Source organism: Eretmochelys imbricata, chromosome 9, assembly GCF_965152235.1.
Source record: "Eretmochelys imbricata isolate rEreImb1 chromosome 9, rEreImb1.hap1, whole genome shotgun sequence".
Lineage (NCBI taxonomy): Eukaryota > Metazoa > Chordata > Testudines > Cheloniidae > Eretmochelys > Eretmochelys imbricata.
In genome coordinates this window covers 48,731,593-48,750,295 of record NC_135580.1, presented here as the reverse complement: position 1 = coordinate 48,750,295, position 18,703 = coordinate 48,731,593, and the positions used below count along the sequence as shown (strand labels likewise).

The 18,703-nt window shown below is 40.8% G+C and overlaps 1 protein-coding gene across 3 annotated transcripts in view; it reads left to right on the top strand.

Annotated features, from left to right (window-relative positions):
- The window catches only part of PPP2R3A (protein phosphatase 2 regulatory subunit B''alpha), a 140,800-nt gene that overhangs the window by 49,049 nt on the left and 73,048 nt on the right, over positions 1–18,703 (top strand). For 2 of the 3 annotated variants that reach the window (XM_077825646.1, XM_077825644.1), the window contains exon 3: positions 17,412–17,672. In XM_077825646.1, the coding sequence (XP_077681772.1) occupies positions 17,412–17,672 (261 nt within the window). The remainder of the gene's footprint in view (positions 1–17,411; positions 17,673–18,703) is intronic. The other variant, XM_077825647.1, reaches the window with a different exon arrangement.

The window sequence follows — 18,703 nt, the reverse complement described above, 5'->3', positions numbered from 1 at the left end:
AAAGACTATTGCTAAACCTGTGGGTACAAGAGGTCTTTTGGTATCTTTCTGGACATTCAGTACATTTCAGTGAAAGATGAGGAACATACACCCTGTCACTGCTGGTTCAAAATAAATCAACATCTGGTACCCTGCCATGTGACTGTGGTAACGAATCACAGCAATGTGTAGCCTGAGTCCTGGCTGGGCATCTAGGTGCTACCACAATATTTATAATTCATTAAAATAAAGAAATTAGAATTCTTCTTAAATTCTTGTCTGTCTTTGTGCTTCTCTGGAGAGTGCCTTCCTAGAACTTTCCCCAGCCCCATTTCTGCTACGGACTTACAGAAACAATGCACGTATCCTTACATTTATAAGCAGAAGTAAAGGAGTTTAAATGAACACTAAAGGATTGGACTTATACAACTTTCTCATTCTAAAGTCCTTTTGTAGAGAAATATGACACATAGCCCATGGTCTACCCTGATCTGACTGCTTGGGAGTATAGGAGACCCAGGAGAGAAAATTGTCTTGGATTTTCTGGCCACAGATCTGTAAAGAAATCAAAGAATACTGTAGTTTCTGCCATGTATGCCAGCTGGTGGCTCCTAAACATACTCTTCTCCCTCTTCATTCAGTGGATATTCAATTCAGTTGGATTGGGCTTGATGTGATAGGACCTTTAGAAATATACTGCAATTAGACACGCACCTATGCTAGCTGACTTGGGCTCATGGGGGTTGAGCTGTGGGGCTGTTTAATTGCAGTGTTGACGTTCGGGCTTGGGCTGCAGCCTGAGCTCTGGGACCCTCCCGCCACGCAAGGTCCCGGAGCCCAGGTTCCAGCCTGAGCCCGAATGTCTACATTGCAGTTAAACAGCCCTTTAATCTGAGCCCCACGATCCTGAGTTAGCTGGCATGGGTCAGCTGTAGGTTTTTAATTGCAGTGTAGATGTATCTGGAGCACCAACAGGCGTGGTTATATGTTGGTCAGAGTTGACTCTGCCACATAATATGCAGAGGCCATTTCTTTGTACTCCTTTGCAGCACAGTTTGTCACCAGGTGTTCTATTAAGTGGATACCCAAGATAATGTTAACAGATAATGGCACTAGCTTTATGTCCCAACAGCAACAAGCAATGTGCTCCCTCCAGAATTTTAAGGTCCAGATCCTCAGCTGGGGTATGTTCCCATATTTCCATAGGCTACGGTAAAATCATTGAAGTAACACCAATGTGCACCAGCTAAGGATCTGATACAACATAAGTCTGTCATCCTCGAATGCTCATTTAAGCCATTTGTTTGAATAAGACTCTTAAGAGAATGCTGTACAAATTTGTGACCACCAAAGCCTGTAAGTGGGACAAGTTACTCCCAGATTTGTTGTTTGCAGTCCAAGAGATCCCACAACCATCTACAGAATTTTCCTTTTAAATTATTGTACGGGATAAAAGCCTGTGAGCTTCTGGAGCCCCTACAGGGGTCCCAGTGAGAGCAAGGGACCAATACAGAGAATGTGGTCCAATATGTCCTTAATTTGGTGGATGACTGGACATTGTAGAGATATTTGTAAAATTATTCTCAAAAGCAGGATTATAATAAAAATAGGTGTATCAGCTGTTGTGTGTTACCAAACACAGAAAGTAAGCTCCTGGCAAACTAGCTGGGACCATCTAAACCCAATGGGGATGGTAGACTGTGGAAGTGGATTAGCTAGGAAAGAAAAACCAGAGAACTGATGTTTGCTCATCCTGTGGAGCAGGAATTGGACGTAGGTCCCCATTGCCAGGCACATGATCAGTACTATTATAAATTATACTGTTCAGAGAATCAAGCCAGCACCCCGATGTCATAAACCAGAATCATCTGTGTGAGTCTCTTCAAAGTAACATAGTTAGACACTGGCTGCTCCTCACGCCAGAGACAACAAAGTGAGAGCTGTGGAAAAAGTAAATAAAAAGGATGACTCATTAAGGTCTCTTTATAAAACCATTTTTGTAATAGCTGCTCCAAAATGCCTGAGTTTATTACCTAAGGTCACCCTGCCATACTTCTTTTAGATGGCGAGAAACAAGGTGATTTACTTTTTCCAAATAAGGAATAAAAGTTAAGCTTTTCTAAAAATAATAGTCTACAATTTGAATTAGAATTAGTCTTGCTCCACTGCTTCATCAGCTCACAAGGCAGAGGCATCATAAACCTCTTAACACCATTTCCACATTGGCCTGTGCTTAGAGCATATGTTTTTAGCCCAGCAGGGGCTGACTGATGCAGGTTTACACATCACATTTCAGCTTTGAAGCTCTTAAAATAAGAACTATTGGGGAAGGTGATATATTTAGCTACTTTTGCAGTGTGTCTAACTTTAGCACTCTTGGTAGTGGTGGTGGGTACCTCCTTTCCCACAATACCCCTGGCCTATTACAAGCCAAGGACAGATTTTCTGTCATGTAGCCAGCAGGGGAATAGATTCTGTTGTAGATCATGTTTCTCGATAAAGTATTGCAAGAAGGCATCAGGAGATACTGGTAGTGCTGAGGGATAGTTTAAATGTCAGAAAAAAAAAGTGTGTGCCAGGGGGCTTTGGCTTCAGGATTCAGATACTATGCTAGGACACTTTCCCTGTGAGGAAAGAGAAGAGTTAGTATGTTTCTACATGAAATCAGTTGCAACTCCTTGCCTGTGAAAAGCAAAAATAAGAAAGTGATCCATTGGGGCTGACGTGATCTCCTACAAAGACTCTGTACCACAGCTGGAAAGCAAAAAGATTGCTCAGGAACTTAGCAAGATGATGATCAAGGAAACCTCTCTGCGAAGAGACCCAGACTTAAGAGGAGAGCTTGCTTTCCTTGCAAGGGGCTGTGATTTTGTTCTTCCATCTCGGATCAAAAAGAGGCAGAAGTCATTCCAACAGGCCCAGGTTTGAAGTCTTGGGTTTCTTTTTATTTTTGTATTACTTTGTGTCTTTTTATTGGATCAGGGAATGTGACTGCGTTCCCTCTAGGCTTCTCTATTTGTAGAAAGTTATTTGCAGCCAGATACTAACAGGTTTATAAATAGACCATCCAGGCTTAGAGTTAAAATGTCTTATTCGTAAACAAGGGGACGAGGACGAGGACCACAAGGTATAGGGAGAAATAGATAAAGAGGATGAAAACTTTGTTGCACTGTTTTTAAGAGAAGCACCATTGGTGGGTGGGTGTCCCATCGGGCTGCTCTGAGTGCCTGGATGGTTAGTATTTTGCTTTACATGCCATGCTCAGTGATCCAAACCACTGCTCTGTTGTGGAGGCTTTGTGCTGCTCTGTTGACACAAATCTGCCCTGAAGCCTGCATAGCTGGTCTTGGGAGGATCACACCAGCAGAGGGTGCTCCTCTGCGCCACCTCCAAAGCTGTCTTGTGACTTTTATAAACTCTACATCTATATGGATCACCAGGGACTTCAGTGATTCAACTTTATTGGTAGGGTCAGCAGCAAACGTGTTTGGACTGATTCTTCTTCGTCCCTGAAATCTGTTTTGTTGGTTGATTAACCAATGACCATGTCATAGCAGCATGCACCTTATTTGTACTTAGACATCTACCCTGGAGCTTTGGGTTGAGAACGTAGATAATAAAATGAAGTGGAGCAAGTGCTTGCTTCATCTGTTTCTTCACTGCCTGTAATGTAAGTTTGTCCTTAAATATTTCTCTGTGGTGTTTCCTGAAGTACCTTCCAAATGTCTCGACAGCATTAATAATGTTACAGCCATCCATTTGCACTTTGTCCAAGCCAATGGAAATATTCAGTCTGTTCTTCTAAATTTCTCTTCATCCCTATGTTTACTACATAGGCAGTGACAACACCATCTGTTTTGTCACAGTTATCTGCACAAATTATCATCCAGTTATGCTAGTTCTTAACAAACTACTCAAAACAATTAGCTTCTGAATGCCATTAGGCATCTTGAGGTAGAATAAGCTATGATCTGGTTTGCTATTTTAAGCACAGCTTACGAAAAGTGGTTATTATGGAAGTATTTTACAGTTTCAACTATATTTTCCTTTATTCCTGGAGTATCTGTCTTTAGCTAAAAGGTGCATCAAGTGACCACTCCAGCTATATGTAACAAATTATAGATTTATTTCATTATCACTTTGTGTCAAAATCTTCCTCACATTTGGCATGTTTGTAGATCCATTTGTCACTAAGCTGTGACAAGTGTGTATGACACTTGAATTTGCATTTATAATTTGTTATAGATGGTAGTGCTCCTTCTGTCAATTACTGAGCAGTGTGGGCGTAGCCTGATATGTAACTGGGGAATCATCCTCTAATGGGGATGTTTTTTGGTGGGGGGGCCTGCACAGGGGTCTGCTCTAGGCCCAGTGCTATTCAATATCTTTATCAGTGATCTGTAAGAATACCAAATCATTGCTGGTAAAGTTTTCAGATGATACCCAAATTGGTGGAGTGGTAAATGATAAGGACAAGTCAGTTCTACAGAGCAATCCAGATTGCATGGTAAGCCTTGAACGACATTCATTTTCAAACAGCTAAATGCAGGGTTATAGGTCTAGAAACCCAGAATTTAGGTCATGCTTGTATAGAGTGAGACTGGATTTTGGAAAACAATGACTCTGAAATGGACTTAGCAGTCATGGTGGGTAACTAACTGGACATCAGCTCCCAGTCTAATGTGGTGGTTAAGTGAGTAAATGCAATCCTTGGATGTATGAGCAGGAGAATATCAAGTTGAAGCAGGGAGGTGTTTACCATTGCATATGGCCTTAGTGAGATCATTCCTGGGGTACTGTGTCCACTCCAGGTGTCCTCACTTCAAAAAAGATGTTGAGGTGTCCTCACTTCAAAGATGTTGAAAAATTGTAGAGGGTTTGGAGAAGAGCTACAAATGATTCAAGGTCTGGAAAACCAGCCTGACAGTGAGAGACTAAAGACGCTCAATCTACTTAGTTTATTCAAGAGATGGCTAAGAGGCAACTAGGTCATGGTCTACAAGTCCCTACATGGAAGAAGAATTCTGATAGCAGAAAGCTCTTTAATTTTGCAGACAAGGCCAGAACAAAATCCAAGATTCCAAAGGCTGGAAGCTGAAGCTAGACAAATTCAGCCTCGAAATAAGGTTGATATTTTTAATAGTCAGGGTAATTGACCACTGGGAATAACTTTCCTAGGATGTGGTGGATTCTCTGTCACGGGAAATATTTAAATTGAGATTATATGTCTCTTTCTAAGGACCATGCTCTTGCTCAACTGGAATGTATGGGTTTGATGCAGAGAAACCTCAGTGAAGTTGTGTGGCCTGTGCTATGCAGGAGACCCCTTCTGGCCTCAAAATCTAAGGATCTATATGTAATTTGTTTCTGTCCTAAGATCCTTTCTGACTTCAGGAAAAAGAATGATTTTTGGAGGGCTGATTAGCAAATTACACATTTAATTTTGTGTTGCAAATGCAAAATGTGGCATTTTTATGTGTCGTGATACCTGTGAGAGGTGAAGTAACCTAGCTTGGTGTCTCTTGTTTCATGAGTTATCTGGTTACTAGGGCTGTGGCCTGGGGAACTGGTCTATGGCTTCACCAGTGAGTCAGGATGCTGTGCTACCACAGCAGCAGTGGGATAAAGGAAGATTGAGACTCATATATCCCAAGGCCAGAAGGGACCACTGTGATCATCTAGTCTGATCTCCCGTATAACACAGGACAGAGAACTTCCCTGAAATAATTCCTATGGCATATCTTTTAGAAAAACATTCAATCTTGATTTAAAAATTGTCCTTTGTAAATTGTTCTAATGGTTAATTACTTTCACTATTTAAAATTTACATCTTATTTCCAGTGTGAATATGTCTAACTTCAACCTCCAGCCATTGGATCATGTTATTCCTTTCTCTGTTAGATTGAAGAGCCGATTATCAAATATTTGTTCCCCATGTATGTACTTGTAGACTGTAATCTTATATAGACTGAACCCCATCTCTTTGTTAAGATAAATAGATTGAGCTCCTTGAGTCTATCACCAAAAGGCATGTTTTCTAATCTTTTAGTCATTCTCTTGACTCTTTTCTGAACCCTCTCCAATTTTTATCCTCCTTCTTAAATTGTGGACACACTATTACAGCAGTGGTTGCATCAGTTCCAAATGCAGACGTAAAATTATCCCCTCTACTCCTACTCGAGATTCCCCTGTTTATACATCCAAGGATCGCATTAACCCTTTTGGGTACAACATTGATCTGGGAGTTTATGTTCAGCTGATTATCCACTATGACCTCCAAATCTCTCTCAGCATTACTGCTTTCCAGGATAAAGTTCTCCATCATGTAAGTATGGCCTATATTCCTTGTTCTTAGATGTACACATTTAGCTGTATTAAAATGCGTATTGTTTGCTTGTGCTCAGCTTACCAAGTGATCCAGATCGCTCTGTGTAAATGACCTATCCTTTTCATTATTTACCGCTCCCCCATTGTTGTGTCGTTCTCAATGATGATTTTGTTTTCTTCCAGGTCATAGATAAAAATGGTAAGTAGTGTAGTGTAGTGCCCAGAACAAATCCATGAGGGATCACACTAGAAACATATCCACTTGATAATGATTCCTCATTTACAATTACCTTTTAGACAGGTACCTCATTTACAATTACCTTCAGTTAGACAGCTTTTAATATGTGCCGTGTTAATTTAATATTGCTTTGGTTTTTTAATCAAAATGTTGTGCAGTACCAATTCAAATGCCTTACAGAAGACTTAAGTATATTACATCTACACTGTTACTTTTATCAACCAAACTTGAAATCTCATCAAAAAAAGAAATCAAGTTAGCTTGACAGAATATATTTTCCATAAACCCGTGCTGATTGATATTAATTATATTACCCTTCTTTAATTCTGTATTAATAGAGTTCCGTATCAGTCTCTCCATTATCTTGCCAGGGGACTGTGCAATACTGACAGGTCTGTAACTATGTATGTCATCCCATTTACGCTTTTCAAATATTGGCACAACACTAGCTTTCTTGCAGTCTTCTGGAACTTTCCCAGAGTTCCAAGATCTATTAAAAAACAACATTAATAGTCCAGAAAGCTCCTTAGCCAGCTCTTTTAAAACTCTTGGATGCAAATTATCCAGACTTGCTAACTTAAAAAATATCTAACTTTAGTAACTGCAGTTTAACAACCTCTTAAGATACTAGTGGAATGGAAAGCTTGTTATTATATGATATAACTATATCATTCTCCTCCGTACATACACACTATAGAACAGAAATATTTATTGAACACTTCTGCCTTTCCTGCATTGTTATTAATAATTCTACCATTTATTGGACCAGTATCGTTGTCAGGATTCATTTTGTTTCTAATATCCTTAAATAACTCCTTATTGACCTTAACTCTGCTCGTAATAGAGTTCTCCTTGTGTCCCTTGGCTTCCCTTATCAATTTTCTACAATTCCTAGCTTCTGAATTATATTCATTGCTATCAACTTGCCCTTTCTTCCATTTTTTATATTTAATTTTTAATTTTTTTTATAGCTGCCGGTTTGGCTTTCTTCCTCCATTGTGGGATTGTGGCTTTTTGGGTATTTAGTGTAAGGTATTCTTAAACAATTCCCAATTATCATTCATATTTTTCTGATTATATACTTCCTGCTAGCTGATTTGGCTCATAGTTGCTTTCAGCTTTTTGAAACTGGCCCTTTTCAAAGCACCGTGACCATGTGGCTTCCACCTTTATGGCCTAGAGGTCTGGAGTCAGCTAACCCTGGTTACTAAGTAGACACACCTGAGAGGGATCAGGTGATTCCCCTATTAAAGAGCAGCTGGGAGTTCCAACTGGAGAAAGAGGGGACTACAGAGCTTTCTAGGCAGGAAGGTCTAAGAGAGACTTTGAAGAAATAGAAAGAAGGAATTACAAAGCTCTCCATCTGGGAGAGACTGAGCAAGCCTGAGGCCTTACAGAAGGAGCTGCTGCTGGAGACTTTTTGTTTTGGGACTTTTAAAGTTTTGCCTGGGCTCTGAAGTAAGAGCATGTAAACTGTTGTTCAAACACTTTTCTAGAAGTCTCCACTAGAGAGGGAGATATTGATGTAGAATAGAGTGTTTGGCTTCTCTTTGTGGGCTTTTAAAGTGAACTCATTGTTACCTCACTGAGAGGGAAACCGAGGTAGGCCAGTGCAGAGTGACCTCCGGCCCCAAGGGCGTGCTCAGGAGGTGGCTCCCAGACTACAAGTGTGTGTGTGTGTATTACTGATCTGGACTTAGTTCTGTTTGCACATTATAAATGTAATCAAGTCATGATCACTTTTACCGAAGCTAACAATCATTTTTAGTTCTATGATCAGTTCCTCTTTATCTGTTAAGACTAGGTCTAATATTGGAATCCCCCCTGGTTTTGAGTTAGGAAATTATTATCTATAATTTTTGAAATTCCAAAGATGTTTTAGTACTAGCAGCAGGAGACCTTCAGCACGTGTCACTCAGATTGAAGTCCTGTAAGATCAAACAGCTTTTTTCCCCTACACATTGTAGATAGGTGTGTAGGAACCTCTCATCCTGTTTCATAGTGTGGTTCGGTGGTATGTAGCAGACACCAACTAATACCCCATGTTATGCTTTATCTGTTAGGACATTGATCCATAAGCATTCAGGGTCATTTTCTTCTGAGTTATCAGACACTTGGAAACAGGTAATGTCAGTTTTGATGTAGAGAGCCTCTCCCGCTCCCTCTTTGCCCTCTTGATCTTTCCTAGATTATGACAATAGATTTTAACATTCCAATTGTGCAAATCATCCCACCAGGTTTCAATAATACCAGTGAAGTCAAATTTATGCTCATGAATGAACAATTCCAATTCCTTGTTTGTTACCCAGGAACCTAACATTGGTATACAGGCAATTAAAGAATTTCTTCTCCTCATGTCCTTTGGTTCCTTGATTAATTTTTGCTTTCAGAATCTTTATTCTGGGCTAAATTAGTGCTCACATATTCTGTCTTTATTCTTCCCCCTTTGTTATTGGTTTAATGCCCTTCTGACTACCCTAGCTAGCTAGTTCCCAAGGAGATTCTGCTCACATGGAAAGCATCAAAACTGTACTGCTTAGAAGGTGGAGCAATGTTCCACAAAACCAAAACCTTCCACCCTAAACCAGTTACCTAGCCAGAGGTTCACTTCCAGAATCTTCTGCCTTCTGTCTTCCTTTGCTTGCATAACAGGAAGAATCCCAGAGAAGATTCGTTGGACATTCTTCTTTAGCACGCTTCTAAATTCCCTATTCTCTGTGAGATAGCCTGAAAGGCAGTGTCATTAGTGCCAATATGAACCATCATCAGTTGATCCTTACCTCTTAATTTCCAAAGCCTATCCAATCTTGGAGTGACGGCTTTTGTCTTGGCATTGGGATGGCAGCACACTGTCCTGTTGTCCGCTTGTCCTTTGCAGAATGTTTTAGATTCTTCTGAGTCCTGAATCCCAAACAAGGATTGTTTATCTTCCTTAGACTGTTGGAGAATTCTGTACGGGCAAGCCTGTTTTTCATATAGGTTGGGCCGAGCTGCGATCTACATATATGTCCCATACATCTCTCTGTTCCGTTGGACCAGCTGGATCTTGAGAGGTGTCTTCCACAATTTCCATGTTGAAGACTTGGTATCGATTGGAAAATTCTAGCTGTGTGAAATTCCTCCTGGACTACTTCTCTCTGACAGCCACACCCTGTCCATCCTCCTCTGTTTCCAGCTTTGTAGAATGTTGCCATGACCTCTTTCCCCTGTTTATAAACTGCCAGGTCTCCTCTCTGACTTCTTCTCTCTGTGACATTTTGGTGGTCAGCTCCATTCTTTCTTAAACCTGTGGGGGCCAATATTTCCTGAGCCTGGCTGTCTAGGAACACCTCAGTGTCTCTGATTCTCAGGAGCGTCTCTTCTTGACTCTCCAATCCAAGAATCTTTCCCTCCAGCACAGCCACTAAACTTGTACTTTATGCACAGAAGTCCCTTCTGGCTTCAGGCAGAAAAGAAAACATGGCATATCCATCACGGGTCACCCCCACTGTTCCATTGCTGGTCACCTTGAAATTGCACATAGACCTGAACCTGAAAGGAAAGCCTCTCTTGCTCCCGCTCCAGACCCCCTCTGAAACTTCCCTGTTAGCTGCCTCTGTTCATGGCTCTCAAGCTTGCCTGGCAAGTGACTTTTTACATCATGTCTCCCTGCTTAGATCAGCTCAGCCCCACCCCTCACTACCAGGGAACCATTAACCACTCTGAGACTTCAAACTGCAGGACTGATCAAACTCCAAAGTCCAGAGTCTCTCAGCCATTTCTAAGGCACCACCGAGAGACATGTCTCAGCTGCTCACTACAATAGATTACACGAAAATCTCAGCTTTCATTTTAAAAAAAAGGTTCAGTTTCTAGCCCTCATGGTTTTGGAAGAAGCTTGAAAAGGTGAAGTGATTGTGTAGGAAAGCTGAGAAGACAGAAGGCAAAGAAGAGAACCCAACATGTATAATTTTTAAATCTCATTACTTCTAAATAGGCTGTCAAGCAATTAAAAAATTAATTGCTGTGAAACAATAATAGAATACCATTTATTTAAATAGTTTTTGAAATTTTCTATGTTTTCAAATATATTGATTTCAGTTACAACACAGAATACAAAGTGTACAGTGCTCACTTTATATTTATTTATTACAAATCTTTGCACCATAAAAAACAAAAGAAATAGTATTTTTCAGTTAATCTAATACAAGTACTGTAGTGCAATCTCTTTATCATGAAAGTTGAACTTACAAATGTAGAAGTACAAAAATTTACTGAATTCAAAAATAAAACAATGTAAAACGTTAGTCTACAAGTCCACTCAGTCCTACTTCTTGTCCAGCTAATCACTCAGATAAACAAGTTTGTTTACATTTGCAGGAGATAATGCTACCCACTTCTTGTTTACAATATCACCTGAAAGTGAGAACAGGCATTCGCATGGCATTGTTGTAGCTGGCATTGCAAGATATTTATGTGCCAGATGCACTTAAGATTCATATGTCCCTTCACGCTTCAGCCATCATTCCAAAGGATGATAACAGCTTCTGCTCAATAACCATTCAAAGCAGTGCGGACCGACACATGTTCATTTTCATCATCTGAGTGAGATGCCACCTGCAGGTTGATTTTCTTTTTTGATGGTTCAGGTTCTGTAGTTTCCGCATCTGAGTGTTGCTCTTTTAAGACTTCTGAAAGCATGCTCCACACCGCATCCCCCTGAGATTTTGGAAAGAACTTCAGATTCTTAAACCTGGGGTCGAGTGATGTAGCTATCTTTAGAAATCTCACATTGGTACCTTCTTTGTGTTTTGTCAAATCTGCAGTGAAAGCGTTCTTAAAACGAACAACACGCATTGGGTCATCATCCAAGACTGCTGTAACATGAAATATATGGCAGAATGTGGGTAAAACAGAGCAGGAGATATATAGTTCTCCCCCACGGAGTTCAGCCACAAATTTAATTAATGCATTATTTTTTTAAAGAGCATCATCAGCGTGGAAGCATGTCCTCTGGAATGGTGGCCGAAATGTGAAGGGGCATACTAATGTTTAGCATGTCTGGCATGTAAATACCTTGCAATGCCGGCTACAAAAGTGCCATGCGAATGCCTGTTCTCATTTTCTGGTGACGTTGTAAATAAGAAGCAGGCAGCATTATCTCCCATAAATGTAAACAAACATGTTAGTCTTAGTGACTGGCTGAACAAGAAGTAGGACTGAGTGGACTTGTAGGCTCTAAAGTTTAACATTGTTTTATTTTTGAGTGCAGTTATTTAACAAAAAATCTACATTTGTAAGTTGCACTTTCATGATAAAGAGATTGCGTACAGTTCTTGAATTGAAAAATAATATTTCTTGTTTGCCATTTTTACAGTGCAAATATTTGTAATGAAAATGCTATAAAGTGAGCACTCTACTGTGTATTCTGTGTTGTAATTGAAATTAATATATTTGAAAATGTTGAACATCCAAAATATTTAATAAATATCACTTTGTATTTAATTGTGAATAATTTTTTAATCATGATTAATTTTTTGAGTTAATCACATGAGTTAACTCTGATTAATTGACAGCCCTACTTTTAAGCCAATTTTCTTATTCACCACTTTTGAATACTTGGAGCTTGCAATATGGAGGTTGTAGAAGGCCTTGCTCTCTGTGCCAGTGAGGTTGTGATGCAACAGATAGCTGGGGAGTGAGAAGATTGCCCAGAGGCCAGGGCTGTTTGTGTGGGAGGGCAGAGTTGATGAAGTCTTGTGCCACCATGCTGTGTAAAGGAATTTTGTGAATGATGTGAGTCTATGCCTATAATGGAGAGTAGGGGAGAGAAGAGAAGGGGGCAACCCTGTGTTGTGATGGTCCAGGACCAGAGCGTTCTGGGTTGAGTCAGGAATGTTTCGGCTCCCTAGAGAAATCTTGTTCCTGATGGAAGTGATATCTTTGGTCCTGTGGTTATGGGGGCTGGGGCTGGATAGAAAGCAGTATCACAAACCCCAAATGTTAAAAAGAAGAGTCAGACCCCTTTAAAACAAGTAATTTGCTTTGGGTTCTTTTTCTTACCTTTCTGGTTTCTGGGCCATTGTGGGCACATGGATCGTGTTTTTCTATATTTCTCCACAGCCATGAGGGCTAGAAATGTCACTTCTTTTTTTCAGTGGAAGCTGAAATTTGCATATAGTAACATGACTCCAGGAGCTGGAGTCATGTTAAAATAAATAAGTAAAATACCTACTTATTTTCCTACTTACTTAAATGTTTTACGTAAAATATCAGTTATTGCGAGGCTCACAATAAAACCACAAGAGTTGGCAATGTTGGGATTGTCACAGCCTCTGTTTCAGTTATGATTATTTGCACTAATGTAGCATGTTAGAGGCCCCTGCTGAGATTTCCCATTGCACTGAGCACTGTACCGACATATAGGAGGAGACTGGTGCTTCCAGAAAAACTCTCCCCAGATAGGAAAGACAGATCAGGGGAACCAGAGACTCAGGGAGGGGAATGGCTTGCCTGAGGTCACCCAGCAGGTCAGTGCAGAGCTGGGAGTAGAACCCAGGTGGATGAGTACTAGAAGTAGGGCTGCTGCCACACCCCCTGGCTTGAAGTGGTTTCCATTATATACAGGGTTTACAGTTTGTTTAAACGGCTCTCAGCACCCCCACTGTACAAATTGTTCCAGAACCCCTTTCCAGGTGTCCTGGGTCCAGATCTAAGGCCTGATTCACTGACCATGCTGCCTCACCTTTGAAAACTGGAACTGAGTGAATTGGAAGTTACTGAAAGCTGGTGCAGGTCTCCTGCTGCTTCTGTGTTGCGAGGGCGGAGAAGAGAATTGGAGAGGCTCAGGAACCTGGCCTTTGAGCTCTTGGGTCTAATCCAGTCCCATATAGAGCTTGTGTGTTACTATGCTGTGGTTAGCAAGTGTACATGTACGCACACATTCCCACTCTGTGATGAGAGGGAATCCTGTGGAGGGAAGAAGTCCTCTCTGCTTACAGGGGGAAAAGTGAAGAGAGAGTTAGCAGATAAGAAATCCTCCCCTGCCCCCTACCATCTCTGAGAGGCTAGCTTTACAGGACCCTGTGGGACAGACAGAACGGTGTGCCAGCAAACTGAATGGAAAATTGCAATCAGAGAGGCTCCAGCAATTGCATTGCTTTCACTTTTTAAAAATAATTTCCTGGCAAGTTAAAGTGTTTAAAATGTGCTAGGAAAAAGGCTCCATGTTCCTAGAAAATACCAAAAGCAGCAAAGACGAATGACTACCTCATTAGCCACCCATAAATTCTGCTTCTATTTAATTAGATTAAACAAGGTTCCTTCTTCATAAAATTTTTTTTTAAATATTTGGAATAATTTTAGCAAACAGTAACCAAAACTATTTGAACATTTACTTACCAGCTCCTTTAAAAAAAAAATACCTTAAGTGAAACCACGGAAGAGTAAATAAATATGACTTCCTCCCATCATACCTCCTGATACCTGGGTGCAGAGGAGGAGGAAGAGCCATAGAAGGGCAGCAGATGGACAGGACAGGAAGAGAGCTTGCGTACATCACTTCAGGGTACTGGGATGGCTTCCAGAAGGAAGAGGTTCCCAAACTCTAAGTGAAGTGACTGCCCTTGGGCAGCAGTAGTTGCCGGAGGGCAAGGAGGCATATTAGCACAGAAGGTTCCTGCCTGGAAGGGTATTGTCTTCATCTCCCTCCGCCATACAAAAAAGGCCTTCTGCTTCCTCCTCTCATTGAGTTCGATCTTCCCAGGGCCACCTGCCCTATTCTAGAACCCTGCTGTCGGGAAAGGATTGAGCCCACAGGCCCTATGTCAAGGAGAGCTGAGCCTGGTGGTGTTTCTTCTTAGGAACATTGACACCTCTTACAACAAATGTCTGTGTAATACTAGAATTGTGAACAATAGTATAATGATGCTAGTATTTTTTTCCCATCATGGGTTGTCAGGGTTCCTTCCCCACTCTGAACTCTGGGGTACAGATGTGGGGACCCGCATGAAAGACCCCCTAAGCTTATTCTTACAAGGTTAGGTTAAAACTTCCCCAAGGCACAGACTCCCTTCTTGCCTTGGGATCGCTACCATCACCAAGTGATTTAACAAACAATCAGGGAAAGGACCACTTGGAGTCCTATTCCCCCAAAATATTCCCCCAAGCCTATACACCCCCTTTCCTAGGGAGGCTTGAGAATAATATCCTAACCAATTGGTTACAAAATGATCAAAGACCCAAACCCCTGGGTCTTGGAACAATGGAAAAATCAGGATTTTATTCAAAGAGAAAAAGGTAAAAGAATCACCTCTGTAAATTTAGGCTGGTAGTTAACCTTACAGAGTAGCAGAAAATTCAAAGAGCACAGAGGAACCCCCTCTAGCCTTAGTTTCAAAGTTACAACAAAACAGGGACAAACCTCCCTCTAGCAAAGGGAAATTCACAAGTTGAGAAAACAAAGGTAAACTAATATGCCTTGCCTGCCTGTTACTTACAAGTTTGAAATATGAGAGACTTGTTCAGGAATATTTGGAGAACATGAATTGATGTCCGGTCCGGTCCCTCTTAGTCCCAAGAGCGAATGACCACAGAAACAAAGAACCCAAAACAAAACCTCCCCCTGCAAGATTTGAAAGTATCTTCTGTCCCCATTGGTTCCTTTGGTCAGGTGCCAACCAGGTTACTTGAGCTTCTTAACCCCTTACAGGTAAGGAGGAATTTAGGCTACCCCTATGGTTATGACATGGGTTCTTTTGGCTACATATTTTTAGCAGTATGGATGTGTGATCTTTGATTTGTGGGCTACTATGTATCCTACCCATGAGACAGACTTGCACTGTGTTTTTTATGCATTCCTCAGAGGGCAAAGTTAAGGTTGTTTTGGTGTCAGCTTGGTGACTATTGTTCAGTAGGGCTGATTTGCTCGAGGATTTGACTGTGAGCATATTTTTGGGTGGGAATGTGGAAGAAGGTAATGGATGTGTGCACACAGCTTTATTCTATATTTCTTGGGTTTTGTGGTTTTGACTTTGGCATTGTTGTCTCTTGGCAACCTTAACTGATTTACACAAAGTGTTTTTTGTTTGAAGTTCCTTGTCTTTTACAAATGTTTCAAATAAAGACATTGAAAAAACATAGACAGGAAGCTTAAAGTTTATTTTTAAAAAATAATATATGGTTATCCAATTAGCCTTCATGAAACTTTCTCTCATGTTGCATGTGGCAATGACACTGTCCCTAGTAAAGTTGTCTTGCTATTTTCCATTGTTCATAAGGGAACTGAAGCCAGGCGTCTCCCAGGAAAAATGGCCACCCTTTGGTTCTGTAGTTAGGAGACTGGACAAGAAACTGTTCGGTGCCAGGGGAATGTTGACATCACAGGTGGGCTCATCAGCCCTCTTTTTCTGCTGTGTTACTGTAAACTAGTTGAGTAAGCTAGTTAATTGTTAATAACTTTGTCTTTTTCCAACAAAAATAAGGTATTATTTATCAATGTGTAGTTTTGATGACTATTTTCTATTTCACATTTAAAGTGTTCAAAAAAGCCCCAGAACAAAGATCCCCGTGTAATGTCTTTTAAAAAAAAAAAGTTTTTTAAAAAATTCTAAATTTACAACCTCATAATTTAGTTATTTCAAAAGTACTTAAAATTAGAATATGCTCAGGCTTATAATTTTCATTACTTTTCTCCAAAAAATATTAAAGTGAACAGAACTAAAAGACTACAGAGGTTCATTAAAGGGATGGCCTAGTGTGCCTCCCTAGCAACTGTACATCCATTATAGGCAGAATGGTGAATGGAATGAGATTGCATAGTGAATGAGGCAGGGGTCTACAGGGGGAGAAAGGATGCTCTTGTGGACTGGGACACAGGACTACCAGCTTCTATCTCTGGTTCTGCCACAGATTTCCTGTTTGGTGTTACGCAAATAACCTAGGCCCAGATTCAGGAAAGCACTTAAGCACCTGCTCAAGTCTTGTCCTTAGCTATCTGCTTAAATGCCTTTCCTACAAAGAAATACTTTTCTGAACTGGGACCTTAAGCCAGACTTTTCAGATGTGACTACTAATTTTGTGTTCCTTCTCTCCTGGGTGCTCTCCTTGAGAACAATTTTCGAAAGTGCTAACGGCTCACAATTCCAATTGAAGTCCATGGCAGCTGCCAGTGCTCATCATCTCTGAAAAATCATGTCTTGGGCATCTCAGTTTTAGGCACCCAGTCACTAAGGCTCCCAGAATTTTGAGACACTCTTGCAAATCTTGGCTTTAATCTCTTTGGGCCTCAGTTCTTCTATCTGGAAAAGGGGATAATAATACTGCCCTGCTGTTGTGGCTGTTGTGAGGGTGAATTCAGGCCCTCGGGAACTGTAGTGATGAACCCCATAGAAATAAGCTTCTATTTCCATGAAGAAATTAAAAAAAAAGTGCAACAACTCATTCAGTGCAAGAGTTGGCTGCTGTGCAGTTAACAAGGCATGGAGGCCACACACTGAATGATGAGGATGAAAAGAAATATTGAACAGGGGGCTTCACTCCCTGAACACCAACCATCGTGTGCACTGAATGAGGCAGAGGTCCTGTGGAAAAAGTAATATGTGATTGAAATTTGTATCATAATGCACATATACTGATGGACGGAGGTAAGGTTGTACAGACAGCTTTAATCTTGCATTTCCTAGCTTTTGGATGTTTGACTTTGCAACCTTAATAATAATTTTAACATGGGACTTTTGTAACATGTAATACACACACCTGAATTACTAAGTATTTTTGATGCTCGTCAATGTCTTGTGCATTTGGAACAGGAGGGTCCACACACCCCCTCTTTTTTTTTTTAAATTTTATATGGTAGGAAAAGTATTTATTTCTTGCATTATCTTTTCAGGTTCAAAATAAACAAGAGAAGAAGCCTGGGACTCCATCCCCAGCCCCTTTGAAATCAGCAATCAGCCCACGACCTCTTGTGACTGTGAATAAAGTCATTATCAATGCCCCTGTGTCCATAAACATTCCACGTTTCTACTTCCCCAAAGGGCTTCCAAGTGTCTGCAACAATCATGAGGAGACCATTGCCAGGATCGAAGCATCCTTTACAGAGTTTGAAGATGAGAAAGCAAACATTTATGAAATGGGGAAAATTGCCAAGGTAAATGTAACCATTCACTGGGTCACTCACAGTTTGGGAGACAGTGAAACATTAATTAAATTTCTCAACTATTTGCTCAATTCTAGTTGCAGTTTTATATTTTTCAGTTCACAATGAGCAAATGTACTTACAGTTTGAATCACTTTTGTTAGATTAAGGAAACAACAACAAGAATGAACACAATTAAAGTCTCCATGGGAGAAGGACGAAGTGTGTCACCTCTGATATACGCTGAGTCAAATCTGATTCACAAAATGGCAGCTTCCCTGGCCAACAGGCAGACCCCTTAGAAATGCAAAGGAGTTTAACAGAGAACACAGTCACAACTGTTACATACAGCACGGTTGCAAATAATTTGTCCAGGGCATATAGAGCTAAATTCTGACCTCACTTATGCTGGTGCAAATCCGGACTAACTGTTGGAATAAATGGGTTTATACCAGGATTAGACTGGTGTGAGATCAGGAACTGATCCTTTGCCTGTTTTTCTGTTCACTAATTGTCCATAAACAGGTTCAGATTTTCTCAACTTTATTTGTAATTTGAAATTATTCACCAAACTTCTATAATTTTTAGCCTTTATATTTTTAATGAGTGCTTCATTATGAGCATTCAGGATCTGAAACTAGGAATTCATGCTGTTGGTTAGTTTTGATTGGAAACCTATCACAGACCCAGGTCCGCAGATGCATTGGTGCTAGTCTGTGCCACTAGGCAGGAGTGCTGGTGTACTTCAACTGCAGACGTTACCAATTGCCTTATTTGAGATCAGTTCTCTTCCACTGTGATCCTGAGATGGCACAAAGCAGGCCTAGTCTATGGCTATGATTACACTTGATGCTAGGGCTGTGATTCTCAGCGTGTGTAGATGTACTTACACCAGCTGTCATCGAGCTGGTATGCTAAAAATAGTAGTGTACCCAGGGTAGCATGGACAATGGTGAGCAGCGGCATAGGCTCGTCATGCCAAGTACATACCCAAGGGGTACAGGCAGGTTTGTAGTAGGGGACACTGGTAACACCACCTCTAG